Genomic DNA, 17,874 nt, shown 5'->3' with positions numbered 1-17,874 from the left:
ACGTGCATTCAAAAAGAATGAGTATTCTTTTGTTCTGGGGTGTAGTGTTCTGTATATATCTATGAGGTCCATCTGGTCCAGTATGTCATTCAAAGCTCTTGTTTCTTTGTTGATTTTCTGCTTAGGTGATCTATCTATTGCTGATAGTGGAGCGTTGAGGTCCCTTACTTTTACATATTATTATCTATATGTCTCTTTATTCTGGTTAAGAGTTGGCTTTTGTATCTAGCTGCTCCCCTGTTGGGGGCATAGATATTTATAATTGTCATATCCACTTGTTGGATACATCCTTTAAGAATAATATAGTGTCCTTCTCTATCTCTAACTACAGTCTTTAGTTTTAAATCTAATCTGTCTGATATGAGAATTGCTACCCCAGCTTTCTTTTAAGGTCCATTGGCTTGAAAAATGGTTTTCCATCCCTTCACTTTCAGTCTGGATGTATCTTTAGTTTCAAAATGAGTCCCTTGTAGACAGCAAATGGATGGGTCATATTTTTTTTTTATCCAGTCTGCAACCCTGTAGCGTTTTATGGGAGCATTTAGGCCATTCACATTCAGAGTGATTATTGAGAGATTTTATTTTATTTTATTTTATTTTATTTTATTTTATTTTATTTTATTTTTTAATGATTTTTTATTATGTTAGTCACCATACAGTACATCCCTGGTTTTTTATGTAAAGTTTGATGATTCATTAGTTGCGTATAACACCCAGTGCACCATGCAATTCGTGCCCTTCTTAATATTTCACTGTTGGCTATGATTTAGCTGTAGGTCTAATGGCCTTTTTTATGTTGAAGTACTTTGCTTTTGCTTGTAGTTTAAAAGTTTTTCTTCTGAAAGGGTGTTGAATATAGTCATATACTTTTTCATCTGTTTAGATTATTATGTGACTTTAATCTTTACCCTGATAACACAGTGTATCACATTAGTTGATTTTTGTATGTTGACCCATAGTTGTATCCCAAGAATATAAATCAAATTTGGTTGTGGTGTATGATTTTTTTTTTAATGTGCTGTTGAATTCAGTTTTCTAGTAATTCATTGAGGATTTTTGCATCTGTATTCAGAGATAGTGACCTATGATTTTCTTTTCTAGTAGTGCCTTTATCTGGCTTTTTATCAGTGTACTGCAGGCCTCATATAATGAGTTTGAAAGTGTTCCTGCTGCTTCAATATTTTGGTAGAGTTTGAGAAGAATTGGCATTAATTCTTCATTAAACGTTTGGTAGAATTTACCAGTGAAGCCATCTGCTCTTGGGCTTTTCTTGTTGGGGGGTTTTTGATCACAGATTCAATCTGCATACTAGTTATGGGTCTTTTCAGATTTTCTGTTTCTTCATGATTCAGTCTTGATAGGTTGTGTGGTCTAGGAATTTTCCTATTTCTTTGGTGTTGTCCAGTTTGCTGGCGTAGAGTTATCTGTAGTTACCTTTGTGATCTTTTGTATTTTTGTGGTGTCATTTGTAATGTCTCCTTTTATATTTCTTTGAGTTGGTTTTGAGGCTTTTCTTTTTTTTTTTTTTTTTTTTGGTAAGTCTAGCTGAAGTTTTGTCAGTTTTATCTTTTTAAAAAACTTTTATTTTTCTGTTGTTTTACTCTCCTTTATTTCACTTATTTCTCCTTTTATCTTTACTATTTTCTTCCTTTCTTCCTTTCTTTTGATTTTGGACTTTGTTCTTTTTCTAGTTCCTTGAGGTATATAAAATTAGGTTGATTCTAGATCTTCTGTTTTAATGTAGACATTTATTGCTTGTAAACTCCCTTATTTGTACTGCTTTTGCTTTATTCCATAATGTTTGGTATGTTGTATTTTGGTTTTGTTTCAAGGTATTTTCTAATTTGCCTTTTGATTTCTTCTTTGACCTGTTTGTTGTTGTTCAAGGGTGTGTTAATTTCCACATATTCGTGAGCTTTCTTTCTTTCTTCCTTCCACCCTCCCTCCTTTCCTTCCCTTTTTTCTGCCCTGTTGATTTTTAGTTTCATTCCATTGTGGTCAGAAAAGATAGTTGATATGATTTCAGTCTTAAATTTAAGACTTGTTTTGTGACCTAACACGTGATCTGTCCTGGTGAATGTTCCATGTATGCTTGAGAAGAATGTGTATTCTGCTGTTTGCGGAAAGTTCTGTACATATGTGTTAGCTTCATTTGATCTATAATGTTGTTCAAGTCTTCAGTTTCTTCATAGATTTTGTCTCCATGTTCTGTCCATTATTGGAAGCAGGTTATTGAAGAGCCCTACTGTTGTATTGCTGTTTACTTTATTCAGTTCTGCACGTATTTGCTTTATTTATTTAGATGCTCTGATGTTACACATAATATATTACTCTTTCTATGTATTTATAATTGTTAGGTCTTCTTGGTGAATTTACCCTTTTATTATTATGTAATGTCTTTTTCCTCTTCTGACACTTTCTGACTTAAAGTCAGTTTTGTCTGATATAACCTTCTCTGCCTTCCTTTGGTTACTATTTGCATGGAGTATCTTTTTCTATCCTGTCACTTTCAGCCTATGTATGTTCTTAAATCTAATGTGATTTCTGGTAAGCAAGTCTAGTGGTGATGAACTCCCTCAGCTTTTGTGTAGGAAAGACTATGTTGCCTTTATTTTTGAAGGACACTACTACTGGATATTGTATTGGCAGCTTTGTTGGCAGCTTTTTTCTTTCAGCTCTTCATCTCACACCCTTCTGGCCTGCAAGGTTTCTCCTAAGAAACTCACTTTTAGTCTAATGGAGGTTCCTTTGTAAATGACAATTTGCCTTTTCCTTATGCTTTCAAAATTCTCACTGCTTTAACTTTTGACAGTTTGATTATAATTTTTCTCAGTGTATAATTTTGAGTTTCCTTCTTTAGGTTTCTTTGGACTTCCTGGAACTGTATGGCCATTTCCTTCCCCAGAATTAGGAATTTTTCAGACATTGTTTTTTTTAAATAAGCTCTCAGGGGCGCCTGAGTGGCTCAGTCGTTGGGCATCTGCCTTCAGCTCAGGGCGCGATCCTGGTGTTCTGGGATCGAGCCCCACATCAGGCTCCTCTGCTGGGAGTGTGCTTCTTCCTTTCCTGCTCCCCCTGCTTGTGTTCCCTCTCTCACTGCCTGTCTCTCTCTGTTGAATAAATAAATAAAATCTTAAAAAAAAAAAAAAGCTTTCAGGTCTGTTTTCCTGCTATGCATGTATTGGTCTGCTTTTTGGTGTCCCATAAGTTTCTTAAGCTTTCTGTGGTTTTTTTTTTCATGTTTTTCTTATTGGTCTTGTGATTGAATGATTTCCAGTGACCTTTCTTAGAGGTTGCTGATCCTTTTTTCTGCTTGATACGGTCTTCCATTGAACCTCTCTATTGAATTTTTTATTTCAGTTATATTCTTCAGCTTTATAATTTGATACTATGGTATATTTTCTGTCTCTTTGTTGAAATTCTCTTTGTTCATCCATTGTTCTTCCAGTCTCAGTGAACATTTTTATGGTGGTTATTTTGAATTATTTTTCTGGTAAGTCGTATAGGTGTGTTTCATTTGGGTCTATTTCTGGAGATTTTTTTTCTTTCCTTTGTTTAGAACACAATTGACCTGTTTCTTCATCTTCCATGATTCTCTGTTGGTGTCTGTGCATTAGACAGAACAGTCACCAATCCCACTCTCCATAGACTGGTCTCATATATTAGAAGACACCCTCCCTCCCCCCACAGGCCCTTCCCCCACCTCCGCCCTACCCCCACCAGTCTGGCCAGAGATTCTGGTGACCTCTCAGACCTTCATGCTAGTCCAACACACTTCCTTTGTTTTTTGTGGCATCCAAGTGTCTAAGGTATTCTGAATCCCCTCAGTGCACTGTAACAAATGAACTGAAGCCATTCCCCAGGTGTCCTTCAGAAAAGTTGGATTGTTCTATGCTCCATTAACTCTTTCTCTCTCTAGGGAGAAGGTGGAAGCTGTTCTTTTTTCCCCCTATCCACTAGCTCTGTGCTGAGTCAGGGGAGGGGCTATGGCAACTGCTAGCCTGTACTCTGTTTCTGCTCTCACAACCTCCCTGGTGACTAGATTATGCCAGGTCTTATCAATGCCTCATGAAAGGCAAGACAGACCCTCTTCCCTCCCTTTGGACAGCCCCCAGAAAAGTTCGGGCATTGGACTTGTGGGCTCTTCTTCCCAAGAAGAAGTTGGAGGGTGGAGGGTTTTGTCCTGTGTTGGGGGTGGAGGTTCTGGCAGGAGGGTGTTCCCACATCTCCCATGCAGCTTTGATGAGTCTGATTTTGTGTTCGTACAGCCTTCAGGTGCCTTTCAGTTATTAATTTCTAGATTTCTCGCCAAAGGGAATTTTTCTGTGAATTGTTCCTGAATTTATGTATTTGTTGGGGGGAGGGGTAGAGAGTCCAGAGTTTCCTGATCTCCCATCTTGCTGATGTCATTCCTGCCAAGATACTGATTTTTAATTTTTAATTGATATTTTTAGTACAAATAGCTGATTTCTAACCATTTTAATGTGTTTGGAATTGCTAGCTTCTTAGAAACTTTTGTATTTTGTTTTTAGAGATTTTAAGGGAATGGCTTATGCAACACTTCCAAATGCTAATGTAAAAGAAGCTAGCCATAAAAACAGAATATTCTAGTTGGTAAATTTGTCTACTATAGGAATATACTTAGCAGTTCCAAACTAGTCTGTGCATATAGTAGAGTTGAACAAAGAGCTAAATTAATTCTATGAAATGGTAACAAAGAAAAAGTTACAAGTAAGGGAGAAAGGCTAGAACAAACCACATTGTGCTTGATTATTCTCCAGTGTTTCTCTATGTAAATATATACATATGTATATATGGAAAGAAATATAGAAAGATAATGTGGTCATGAATGGTTTAGTATAAGTTTGTATGTTTCCTACTGTGTTTGCTGAGAGGATCTAGAAACAATGACACTGCATTAGCAATACACATCTTGTTTCCGGATCTTGTTTTTTATTTTATTTTTATTTTATTTTTTAAGATTTTATTTGTTTGACAGAGAGAGCACAAGCAGGAGGAGTGTCAGGCAGAGGGAGAAGCAGGCTCCCGGCTGAGCGGGGAGCCCAGTACGGGACTCCATCCCAGGACCCTGGAGTCATGACCTGAGCTAAAGGCAGATGCTTAACTGACTGAGCCACCCAGGTGCCCTCAGATATTTTTAAAATACCATTCTGTAATATAAAATGGAACACTGGTCCCTGGAAAAATGGCTGCTTCTAGGACAATGGCAGCGAAAGTACAAGATGACCCTTTGGAACTTCTTATATTACCAGAAAGTGGATGTCCAGTTGTTTCAGCACCATTTGATGAAAACACCATGCGTCTCCATTGTATTACCTTTGCTCTTTTGTTGAAGGTCACTTGACTGTATTTATGTGGGTCTATTTTTGGTGCTCTGTGTTCTATTGATCTGTTTTCTGTTCTTTTGCCAATACCACATTGTCTTCATTACTGTATCTTTATAGTAAGTCTTGAAGTAGCATCAAGTCCTTCAACTTCGTTCTTCTTCAATATTGAGTTGGCCATTCTGGGTCTTTTGCCTCTCCATATAAACTTTAGAGTCAGCCTGTTGGTAATCTCTAAAATAACATGCTGTGGTTTTGATTTGGATTGTGTTGAATCTGTAGTTCAAGTTGTAAGAACTAACGTCTTGATTATATTAGATCTTCCCATCCATGAACTTGGACTATCCCTCCATTTATTTAGTTCATTTTAAATTTTGTTCATCAATGTTTTATAGTTTTGATCTTATACATATCCTGTTGGATTTATGCCTAAATATTTTTTGGTTGCTAATACAAAAGCTATTGTGGTTTTAATTTCGAATTCTGCTTGTTCACTGCTGTTAAATAAAAAAACAGTCGATTTTTATGTGAACATTGCATTCTGTAACCTTATTAATAATTGTTATTACCATGTTATTTTGTTGGTGGTTCCTTTGGATTTCTATATAGGCAGTCGTGTTATATATAAACAAAGAAAGTTGTACTTTTTTTTCTTCTTAATCTGTTATCTTTTATTTCCTTTTCTTAATACATTAGCAAGGACTTCCAGTGTGATTTTGAAAAGGAGTGGTGAGAGGGAGTGTCTTTACCTTGTTCCTGAGTTTAGCAGGAAAGCTTCTAGTTTCTTACCAGTGAGTATGATGTTAGTTACAGGTTCTTTGTAGGTATTCTTTGTCAGATTGAAGAAGTTCCCCTTATTCTTAGTTTACTGAGAGTTTTTATCATGAATGGGTATTGAATTTTGTTAATTTCTTTTTCTGCATCTGTTGATATGATCATGTGGTTTTTCTTCTTTAGTCTACTGATTTGTAATACATGAATTGATTTTTGCATGTTGATCCAGCCTTGCATTCCTGGAGTAGATTCCACTTGGTTGTAGTGTATAATTCTTTTTAAACATTGTTGGATTAGATTTGCTAATATTTTGAGAATTTTTACAGATATGTTTATGAGAGAAATTGGTCTGTTGTTTAATATTCTTATAAAGTTTTTGTCTAGTTTTAGTATTTGACCAATGTTGACCTCAGATAGAGTTAGGAAGTAACCTCTTTGCTTCTGTTTTCTGGAATAGATTGTAGAGAATTTGTATAATTTCTTCCTAAGTATTTGACTAGTGAATTCACTAGTGAACCCATCTAGGCCTGTTTCTGTTTTTGAAGGTTATTAGCTATCAATTTAATAACTTAAATAGATATATTCCTTTTCAGACTATCTTTCCTTTTGGGTCTTGTTAGTTGATTTGTTTGGGCTAATTAGGGCTGATGGCTTATATTGTTATCTTCTATACACATTTAGAATTATTAAAAGATTTTCAGATTACTCCATGATAAATTATCTTAAACTTGTTTTGTATATATCTTTATGGCATACTAATAAACCTCTTTCCTTCCAGCCCAGTGTGTTAATTGTAACCTACAAGGAACCTGAAAAATCATCTTCTCAGTTTGGATCCTACAAACAAGCTGAATGGAGGCCAGATAGTACCATGATAGCTGTGTCAGTAAGTAGCATTTTCAATTTTAATAGTGTTTTTTCTTATGAAATCATTACATTGCATTTAAATTTGATTCTTTTAGATGACTTCATTTCAGTCTTTCCCACCCATTAGCATTTATCTTCTGTGATAGGAATTGCTGTACTGATTCTTTTCTTGGTACTCTTATTGTATCTTTTTGTGATTGTGCTGTTTCTTTGCTTCCCTAATACAGTGTCTGTGTCCTTTTCTCTTTATTCTTCTCAGTTTCTTGTTTTGTCCTAATACAAAATTGTAAAGCTTTCATCTCTACTCACATGGGGTACTCCCAAATTTATGTTTTAAGGCCTGCCTTCCATCCTTAAGGATGTCTCACAAAAATCATAACATTTATGTTTTTATGTCACAATAAATTCTCATATCCCTTTGGGTCTATTTCTGCATTTCTCCTCTGTTCCATTAATGTGCTTAGATGTGGTCCATTTTACCTTTTCAGCCCGTGTTTTGTCACTGTCATTTTTTTGGACTGTCACTAATTTAAATAGCAATCGTATATGGTTAATATTTGTTGAGCATCTTCTATGTAAGTACTAGTATAATCACTACACGTGGATCATCTCATTTAAATTTTAAATTGACACTTTGAAGTTCATACTGTTATCTTTCATAATAGATGAAGTAATATTGAAGAGTTGAGGAAGTAAGTTTTATCCAAAATTATAGAAATGGTGTATATTGGAAAGAAGGGATTAAATGAGGTATTTAGATTCCATTTACTATAAAGGCATAACTTGTAGTATGCTTTGCTTTATTGAACTTTAAAGTTACTGCATATTTTACAAATTGAAAGTTTGGTAATTTTGGTAATTCTCACAATATTTCAGACTTTTTAATTATATTATTTGTTATAGTAATTTGTGGTCAGTGATCTTTGATGTTACTATTGAAATCGTTTTAGGGTGCCATAAACAGTGCCCAAACGAGATAGCAAACTTAACTGATAAATGTTGGGTGTGTTCTGTTCTACTGACCCACTCTTTCCTGTTTTTCTCCTCCTCTGTGGGTCTCCCAATTTCCTGAGAAACAACTATATTGAAATTAGGCCAATTTATAACCCTACAGTATAGTCTCTTAAGTGTTCAACTGAAAGAAAGGGCCACACGCCTCTCACTTTCAGTCAAAAGCTAGACATGATTCAAGCTAGTGAGGAAGGCATGTTGAAAGCGGAGGCCTCTTGTGCCAGTTAGCCACGTCGTGAATGTGAAGGAAAAGCTCCTGAAGGAAATGAGAAGTGCTACCTCCGTGAACACAAGAACAATAGGAAAGTGAAACAGCTTTTCTGCCGATGTGGAGAACGTTTAGTGGATAAAAGGTCAAACCAGCCACGCCATTCCCTTCAGCCAAAGCCTAACCCAGAGCCAGGCCCTGACTCTCTTCCATTCTGGGAAGGCGGGGAGAGAGGAGGAAGCTGCAGAAGACAAGTCTGAAGCTAGCAGAAATCGGTCCGTGAGGTTTAGGAAGGAAGCCGTGTCTGTGGCATTAAGTGCAAGGCGAAGCAGCAGGTGCTGCTGTGGGAGCCACAGCGAGTGATCCAGAAGATCTGGCCGAGCTCATGACCGAAGGCGGCTCCACTGACCAGCAGATTCTCAGTGTGGGTGCGAGAGCCTCCCACAGGAAGAAGATGCCATCTAGGACGTTCCTGGCTGGAGAGGAGAAGTCCGCGCCTGCCTTCAAAGCTTCCAAGGACGGGCCAGTCGTCTGGTCGGGGCTGATGCGGTTGGTGACTTTTTACTTGTAGCAGGTGCGTATTTATCATTTCCCAAGTCCTAGGGCCCTTAGGAATTAGAGTAAATCTACTCTGCCTGTGCTGCGTAAATGGAACAGCAGGGCCTAGAGGACAGCACATCTGTTCACAGCATGGTTTGCTGAATGTTTCAAGCCCACTGTTGAGACCCGCTAAGGAAAAAAAAGATTCCTTTCGCATATCACTTACTCTGTACCTGATCGCACGAGAGTTCTGATGGAGTTGGACAGTGCGATTTGTGTTGTTTTCACGTCTCCTAACACAGCATCCGTTCTGCAGCCCATGGATCAAGGAGTCATTTCAACTGGCAAGTCGTCTTCTTTAAGAAATAACATTTCTTAAGGCTGTAGCTGCCGTAGATAGTGAGTCCTCTGATGGATCTGGGCAAAGTCAATTGAAAACCTCTGGGAAGGATTCGCCATCGTAGATTTCATGAAGAACATTCATGATTCACGGGGAGAGATCAGAATATCAACATTAGTAGGAATTTGGAAGAAGTTGATTCCAGTCTTTACGGATGGCTTCGAGGGGTTCAGGACTTCAGAGGAAGAGGTCACTGCAGAAACGGTGGAAATAGCAAGAGAACTAGAAGTAGAAGTGGAGTCTGAAGATGGGACGGAACTGCTGCGATCTTTAGGATACAACTGGAACAGAAGAATTGCTGCTGATGAATGAGCAGAGAAAGTGGTTTCTTGAAGTGGGAATCTACTCCTGGTGAAGGTGCTGTGAAGACCGTTGAAATGACGTCAAAGGACTTAGAATATCGGGTCAACTTAGTTCCTAGAGCAGTGACCGGGTTTGAGAGGGTCGACTCCAGTTTTGAAAGTTCTGTGGGTAAAAGCTATCAAACAGCATTGCAGGCTGCAGAGAAAGTTTTGTGAAAGAGAGAGTCAGTTGATGCACTGGACTTCATTGTTGTTTTAAGAAGTGGCCACAGCCACCCTGACCTTCAGCAGCCACCACCCTGTTCAGCAGCCATCACCCTCAGAAAGATTTTGAGTTGCAGGAGGCTCAGATGATAGGATTTGTTAGCAATCCGGTATTTTTAAATTAGGGTATGTACATTGTATTTTTAAACATAATGCTGTTGCATACCTAAAAAATGACAGTGTAGTGTAAATACAACTTTCATATGTGCTGGAAGACCAAAAAATTCATCTGACTTGTTTATCATGAAATTCGCTTTAGTGAGATGTTCTGGAACTGAAGCTGCACCATCTCAGAGGTGTGCCTGTATTCCTAACTTCTACATTAACTTCCCCCTCTGCTTTCTGTCCTTTTTTTTTTTAGCCTACGCTATGTAATGCTAACTAGGTTAATCATCAAAAAATGGTCCACATTATGAAAAGTTCCTCACTTCTGCAGACTACCACCTACCTACCAAATCTACCCTTCTGCCTGATTTTGTAAGGATAATGAATTAAGAATAGTTCAGCATATTTAAATTATTAAGAAAAAGTCAAAGGGAAATATTCTTGACATCTGAAAATTATGAATTCTATTTTTTTAACTTATTTTTTAAATTTGGAGTGTAATTAACATACAGTGTTTTATTTTCAGGCTTAAAAAAATTATTCAGCAATTCTGTACATTTCTCAGTGTTCATCAAGATAAGTGTACTCTTAATCCCCTTTATATATTTCACCCATCCTCCCCATACACCTCTTCTGTGGCAGCCACCAGTTTGTTCTCTGTATTTTAGAGTCTGGTTTTTTGTTTTTCTTTTTTTCCTTGTTCATATGTTTTGTTTCTTAAATTCTATATATGAGTGAAAACATATGGTATGTGTCTTTTTCTAACTTACTTTACTTTATACTCTAGCTCCATCCTTGTTGTTAATGGCAAGATTTCAGTCATTTTTATGACTGAGCAATATTCCATTGCATGTGTATGTACACCACTTCTTTATCCTTTCATCCAGGACTGGATACTTGGGTTGTATTTGTAATTTGGTTATTATAAATAGTGCTTCAGTAAACGTAGTGCTGTATATATTTTTTCAAATAAGTGTTCTTGTATTCTTTGGGTAAATATCCAGAAGTGGAATTACTGGAACAGATGGGGTTTCTATTTTTAATTTTTTAAGGAACCTACATACTACTTTCCACAGTGGCTACAACAGTTTCCATTCCCACCAGAAGTGCATGACAGTTCCTTTTTCTCCATGTCCTCACTGACAGTTACTTCTTGTGGTTTTTGTTTGTTTTGCCTGTTTTTGTTTGTATTGGAGGCTCAGGTGGCACATGATAGTTCATAAAATGGCTTCAGAGGTAGGCATGCTTGTGTTTTTGATTCTAGCTATTCTGACAGATGTAAAGTGATATCTCATTGTGATTTTGATTTTCATTTCCCTGATGATGAGTGATGTTTAACATCTTGTCACGTTGTCTGTTGGCCATTTGTATGTCTTCTTGGGAAGAATGTCTATGTAGGTCCTCTGCCCAATTTTAATTGGATTACTTGGGGGTTTTTTGTTGTTGAGTTGTATAAGTTCTTTATATATTTTGGATACTAACCCCTTGTCAGATATATCATTTGCAAATATCTCCCATTCACTAGGTGGCCTTTGTGTTTTGCTGGTTTCCTTCCCTGTGCAAAAAAACTTTTTATTTTGGTTTAGTCTCTATAGTTTAATTTTGTTTTTGTTTCCCTTGTCAAAGGACACAATCTAGAGAAATGATTCTTCGGCCAAACTCAAAGAAATTACTGCCTATGTTCTCTTCTAGGAATTTTATGATTTCAAGTCTCACATGTAGGTGTTTAACCCATTCTGGGTTTAGTTTTGTGTATGGTGTAAGAAAGTGGTTCAGTTTCATTCTTCTGTATGTTGCTGTCCAGTTTTCCCAGCATTATTTGCTGAAGAGACTGCCTTTTCTCCGTTGTATGTGCTTGCCTTTTTTTTTTTTTTTAAGTAAATTGACCATGTAATTGTTGGTTTGTTTCTGGGCTCTTTATTCTTTTATATTGATCTATGTGTTTATGTGCCAGTATCATACTGTTTTGATTACTACAGCTTCAATGTATATCTTGAAGTCTGGGATTGTGATACCTCCAGCTTTGTCCCTATTTTTCAAGATTGCTTTGGCTATTCGGGTTCTTTCACAGTTCCATACAAATCGTGGGATTTTTTTTTTTTTCTAGCTCTGTGAAAAAAATTGTTGATACTTTGATAAGGATTGCATTAAATCTGTAGATTGCTTTGTATAGCATGGGCGTTTTAACAATATTGGGTCTTCCAGTCCATGAGCATGGAATATCTTTCCATTTGTTTGTGTCACCTTCAGGTTCTTTCATCAGTGTTTTATAGTTTTCAGGGTACAAATCTTTCACCTCCTTGGTTAAGTTTATTCTTAGGTATTTTATTCTTTTTAGTGTAATTGTAAATGGGATTGTTTTCTAAATTTCTTTTTCTGCTACTTCATTATTGTATAGAAATGAACCACATTTCTGTATATTAATTTAGTATCATGGCTTTACTGAATTTATCAGTTCTAGTAGTATTTTGGTGGATGGAGTCGTGAGGATTTTGTATATATATATATATGGCATCATGTCATTTGCAAATAGTGAAAGTTTTACTTTACTAATTTGGATTTTTTTTTTTTTTTGGTCTAATTGATGATGACTAGGTCTTTGACTATGTTGAATAAAAGTGGTGAGAATACACATTTTTGTCTTTATTATGTTGAGATATGTTTACTCTAAAATTTCTTTGATGAGAGTTTTTATCCTGAATGGTTGTACTTTGTCAGATGCTTTCTCTGCATCTATTGAGATGATCATATGTTTTTCATCCTTTGTCTTGTTAACGTGATGTATCACACTGATTGATTTGGGCATACCGAACCACCTTTACTTCCCTGGAATAAATCCCACTTGATTGTGGTGAATGATTTTTTTTTTTTTTCTTAATGTACTGTTGTATTCTGTTTGCCAGTACTTTGTTGAACATTTCTGCATCTATATTCATCAGAGATAGTGGCTTGTAATTTTTTCTTTGTGATGTCTTTATCTGGTTTTTATATCAGTGTAATTCTGGCCTGATAGAGTAAGTTTGGAAGCTTTTCTTCCTCTTCTGGTTTTTGGAATAGTTTGAGAAGAATAGGTATTAACTCTTCTTCAGCTGTTTGGTAGAGTTTACCAGAGAAGCTTTCTGGACTTTTGTTTATTGGGAGTTTTTTATTACTGGTTCAGTTTCTTTGCTGGTAATTGATCCGTTCAAATTTTCTATTTTGTCCTTTCATTTTGAAGGGTTATATGTTTCTAGGCATGTATCCATTTCTTCTAGGTCATCCAGTTTGTTAGCATGTAATTTTTTTTTATAATATTCTCCTGAAATCTTTTGTATTTCTGTGGTGTCCCTTGTTAATTCTCTTCGTTCATCTGATTTTAGTTACCTGAGTTCTCTCTCTCTTGTTTTGATGAGTCTGGCTAAAGGTTTATCAATTTTGTTTATGTTTTCAGAGAACCAGCTCCTGGTTTCATTGACCTGTTCGTGTGTGTGTGTGTGTGTGTGTGTGTGTGTGTGTGTGTAGTCTCTCTCATGTATTTCTGCTCTAGTCTTTATTATTTATTTCCTTCCTACTGGTTTTGGGTTTTCTTTGTTCTTTTCCTGTCTCTTGTACCTGTAAGGTAAGTTAAGGATTTTCTTGTTTCTTGAGGTAATCTTGTATTGTTATAATCTTCCCCCTTAGAACAGCTTTTGCTGCATCCCAAAGATTTTGGACTCTTTATCTTCAATTTCATTTGTTTCCACTAGGTTTTCATTTCTTGTTTGGTTTCTTCATTGACCCATTGAATATATAGTATAGTAGCATGTTATTTAGCCTCCGTGTATTTGTGTTCTTTCCAGATTTTTTCTTGTGATTGATTTCTAGTTTCATTCCCTTATGGTCAGAAAAGATGCATGATATGATTTCAATCTTTTTTTATATTTATTGTGATTTGTTTTGTGCCCTAATGTGTAATCTGTTCTGGGGTATATACCACACGTGCATGAAAAGAATGTGTAATCTGTTGTTTTTGGATAGAACATTCTGAGTGTATTTTTTAGGTCTGTATGGTCCAGTGTGTTATTCAAAGCCATTGTTTACTTGTTTATTTTCTGTCTGGGTGATCTGTCTGTTGATGTAAGTGGGGTGTTAAGTCTTCTGCTGTTATTATATTACTATTGATTTCTTCCTTTATGTCTGCTGCTAGTTGATTTATGTATTTAGGTGCTCCTACATTGGTTGCATAAATAGTTATAATTGTTGCATGCTCCTCTTGGATTGTTCCTTTATCATTTTGTAGTCCTTTGTCTCTTGTTACAGTCTTAATTATAAAGTCTATTCTTTTGGATATAAAAGAAGTATTGGTACCGCAGCTTTCTTTTTGCTTCTGTTTGCATGTAAATGTTTTTCCATCCCTTCCCTTTGAGTATGCATGTGTCTTTAGGTCTGAAGTAGGTCTTTAGGCAGCATAAAGATGGGTCTTGCTTTTTTATCCATTCAATCAACCAGTATCTTTTGATTGGAACATTAATCTGTTTACATTTAAAGCAATTATCGATAGATACATACTTATTGGCATTTGTTACTTGTTTTATGGTTGTTTTTATAATTTTTTACTTTTTTCCCTTGCTCTGTTATCTTGTGGTTTGATGTTGTTCTTTAGTGATATGCTTTTATTCTTTTTTCTTTTTGTGTGACTGTTACAGGTTTTTGATTTGTGGTTACTGTTAAGTTCATATATAGCATCTCATGCAGATGACAGTCTATATTAAGTTGTTGGTCAGTTATGTTGTAACCCATTCTAAAAGCACTAAATTTTCACTCCATATCATTTTATTTTGTGTATTCCTTGACTGAGTTTTATGGGTATAATTGATGTTACTGCTTTTGTGCTTTAATCTCTGTACAAGTTTTTTTAAGTGATTAATCTACTTTAATTATGTTTGTATTTAGCTGTGGAAGTTTTTGCTTTCATAATTTTCTTACTGATGATTGCCTTTTCACTCAATCCCTTTAATATTTCTTGTAAAGCCGACTTAATAGTGATGAAATCTTATAATTTTTGTTTGTTTGGGAAACTCCTATTCTGAATGATAACCTTTCTGGGTAGATGTTCTCAGTTCCACGTTTTATTCTCTTCAGTACTTTTAATATATCATGCCACTTTCTTTTAGCTTCCAAAGTTTCTGCTGAAAAACCAGGGAAATTTTCAGCTATTATTTCTTCAGATAAATTTTCTGCCCCTTTTTCTCTCTCTACTCCTTCTGGGATCCTTATAAATTGCATGCTAATATGCTTGATGATGTCCCTGATTTCCCTTTCATATTCTCATTTTTTATTGTTCCTTTTACTTTCTGCTGTTCGGCTGGTTGCTTTCCATTACTCTGAACTCCACGGTCACTGAGGGTTCTTCTGCCTCCTCTAATCTGCTATTCATTCCCTCTAGGTTTGTTTGTTTGTTTGTTTGTTTGTTTTTCCCCGTAAGCCCTCTAGGGTATTTTTAATTTCAGTTACTGTTTCTTCATCTCTGATTGGTTCTTTTTTATATTTCTTGTCCCTTTGTTGAAGATCTCACAGAGATCCTCCGTTGTTTTCTTAAGTACAGTGTTTATGACCATCACTCTGAATTCTTTATCAGGCATATTGCTTATTTGCATTTCACGTAGCTCTTTTGCTATGGTTTTGTCCTGTTCTTTCATTTGGGACATACTTTTTTGTCTCCTCATGTTGTCTGTGTTTGTTTCTCTGTATTAGGGAAGTCATCTATGTCTCCTCATCTTCAAAGCAGTGGCCATAGGAAGTAGTGGTGCCCTGTACCACAGTGTCCCCTATTTACCAGAACCAACAGGCATTTCACAGGAGTTTTCTCTGTGGGTACGCTGGGCAGGGTTTGGTCCCTGTGCTGTTAAAAGGCCATTCTGGGGCTGCCGTGGGCTTGTAGTTGGGTGGTGTTTGCTGTTAGACCAGATACCTGTTCTCAGCCCATCTGCTGTGTCCGCATTCGTACCAAACTGTGGGGTACTCTCCCGGTGTTGTCCCTGAAAGGCTTTCCTTTGTGGGCAGGGCCTGCAGTCAAACCATATGTCTGCCCCAGTCCTGTCTGCTGGGGCTGTAATCCCACCGATGTGTGTGGTTATATTCCCCTCTCTCCAGAGCAGGCCTCACTTTAGAGTGGCGCTGGTCCCTGCTGGATTGTTTCGAGGGCATGTCTTGGCAGGCACTGTGGTGGCGTGGATGGGGCTGGGTGTGTGATATTACCAAGGTAGGTGATGAGTGTTCATGCTTGATTATTGCTAGTGTCAGATTATCTAAGCTTGGGTGGGGGATAGGGAAATGGTGCCCACCAGCTCTTTTGTTCTTGGACAAGTCTCCTGAAGATCCCTGTCCCTTCAGCACATGTTCTGAGATTAGTAAATACATATGTTTCATGTATACCGAAGGCTTTTTTTCAAACTGCTGCTTCTGTGCTGTATCTCCTCCAGCTTGTTTGTTATGCTGGCTCTTTAACGGTGGGGGCTCAGTTTTCTATTGCCCTCCACCTTTTCCAGAGCTAACTCTGCTGATTTTTAAAGTACCTGGAGTTAAGCTGCTGGTTTCCACACCAAATGTTTTGGGGACTCGTCTTCCTTGAACAGCTCTTCTCTGCCTGAGGTTCATGGTGTGCAGTCTGCTTCTCTCCCTTCTCCATGCTTGTGGTGTCCCTCCCATTTGTGGTTAGTCTCCCCAGGAGTTCGGTTCCCAGTGGAGTTTTTGCCCGTCCTACCCTTTTGGATGTGTCCTCTGTATGATTAACTGTGGAAAGTCTGTTCTGCCAGTATGCAGGTGGTTTTCTTTTTTATTTTCCCTTCCCCTTTTCTCTCTTCTTTTCTGAGAGAAAGAGTATGAGCCTGGGTTGGTGTGTTGCGGGGGTGGGGGGGGGGAGAAAGGAGTAGGGAGAGGGAAAGAGAGAGAGGGAGAATCCCAAGCAGGCTCCATGCCCAGTGCGGAGCCTGACGTGGGGGGGGGGGGGCTCAATCCCACGACCCTGAGATCAGGACCTCAGTGAAAATCAAGAGTCGGGCCCTTAATTGGCTGAGCCACCCAGCTGCCCTCTGGTCGTTTTTTGAGTTCGTTTCACTGATGTGGCTGTTATCTAGATGTATCTTCCATTATATGAATTTTAAATTTCGTTGTCCCTAAGTAATGTTGGAGTATGAAAATGCTAATTTATTTAGATCATTTCTATGGCTGCTTTCAAGCTGTAGTAGCGTCAAGTAGTCCTAACAGCAACCATATGTGGCGCTCTGTCTCTTCTCTTTTCTGCTAAGTGCACTGTAAGTTAGAGTTAACACATTTATAGATCAGATGTTTCAAGTGCCACACATACTGTCATACCATAACATTCTGTATACTATTTATTACTAGTGCATACCTATCATGTCAAAAGAACAAAAGGAGAGAAAAACAGGTTTTGAATATATAAAATACATTAGAGTATGAATTAATTTATTATTGGATTGGATGGGAAATTATTGTCTTAATTATGCAGTGACCTTATAGCAGAGCCAAAAGAATATAATAAAAGTTGACATTATCCAACTCAGTATTTATCGCAGTATTCCCAACTCACTGAGATTAATAGAAAAATTAGAATATTTAAAGAATCTCTTCACAAAAATAAAAAATGAAAATACAGCCAAAGTAAGTTTAGCTGTTGTTTGATGAATTGAGGAATGTTACAGTACTGTTCAGTTTATTTGAGTAGTCAGTGTAGAGTATAAAATGACTGAGAACTACTCCCTTTGAATAACATATATGGGGAGAACTTCAGGTGAAAAGATTTTAAGGAAGTTGAGAAAACACTAATCAGTACAACTTGAAGTAGAGTCTGCTGAGGTGTGTTTTAACTGGTAGTGACAAAAATAAACAAGGAGCAGAAATAGGCTTAGTTGGACAGTTTACAAAGCTAATGCACATGGAAGTGTTGAATGCCTCTGGCCATTTTAAGTTGTTAGAAATAGAAGCTGGGTCGCGCAGTCGTTAAGCGTCTGCCTTCGGCTCAGGGCGTGATCCCTGCATTCTGGGATCCAGCCCCACATCAGGCTCCTCTGCTGGGAGCCT

The 17,874-nt window shown here is 37.2% G+C and overlaps 1 protein-coding gene across 7 annotated transcripts in view; it reads left to right on the top strand.

Moving 5' to 3' along the window:
• RIC1 (RIC1 homolog, RAB6A GEF complex partner 1) overlaps positions 1 to 17,874 on the top strand; it is a 144,027-nt gene that overhangs the window by 19,063 nt on the left and 107,090 nt on the right. For 6 of the 7 annotated variants that reach the window (XM_048218390.2, XM_048218389.2, XM_048218388.2 and 3 more), the window contains exon 2: positions 6,898 to 7,005. In XM_048218390.2, coding sequence (XP_048074347.1) covers positions 6,898 to 7,005 — 108 coding nt within the window. Of the gene's footprint in view, positions 1 to 6,897; positions 7,006 to 17,874 lie in introns of those variants that run through there. The other variant, XM_057305638.1, reaches the window with a different exon arrangement.

The sequence above is a fragment of the Ursus arctos genome, unplaced genomic scaffold (assembly GCF_023065955.2).
Source record: "Ursus arctos isolate Adak ecotype North America unplaced genomic scaffold, UrsArc2.0 scaffold_33, whole genome shotgun sequence".
Taxonomy (NCBI): Eukaryota; Metazoa; Chordata; class Mammalia; order Carnivora; family Ursidae; genus Ursus; species Ursus arctos.
The sequence above is the reverse complement of the archived record's forward strand: the minus strand, read 5'-3'. Positions and strand labels throughout refer to the sequence as shown.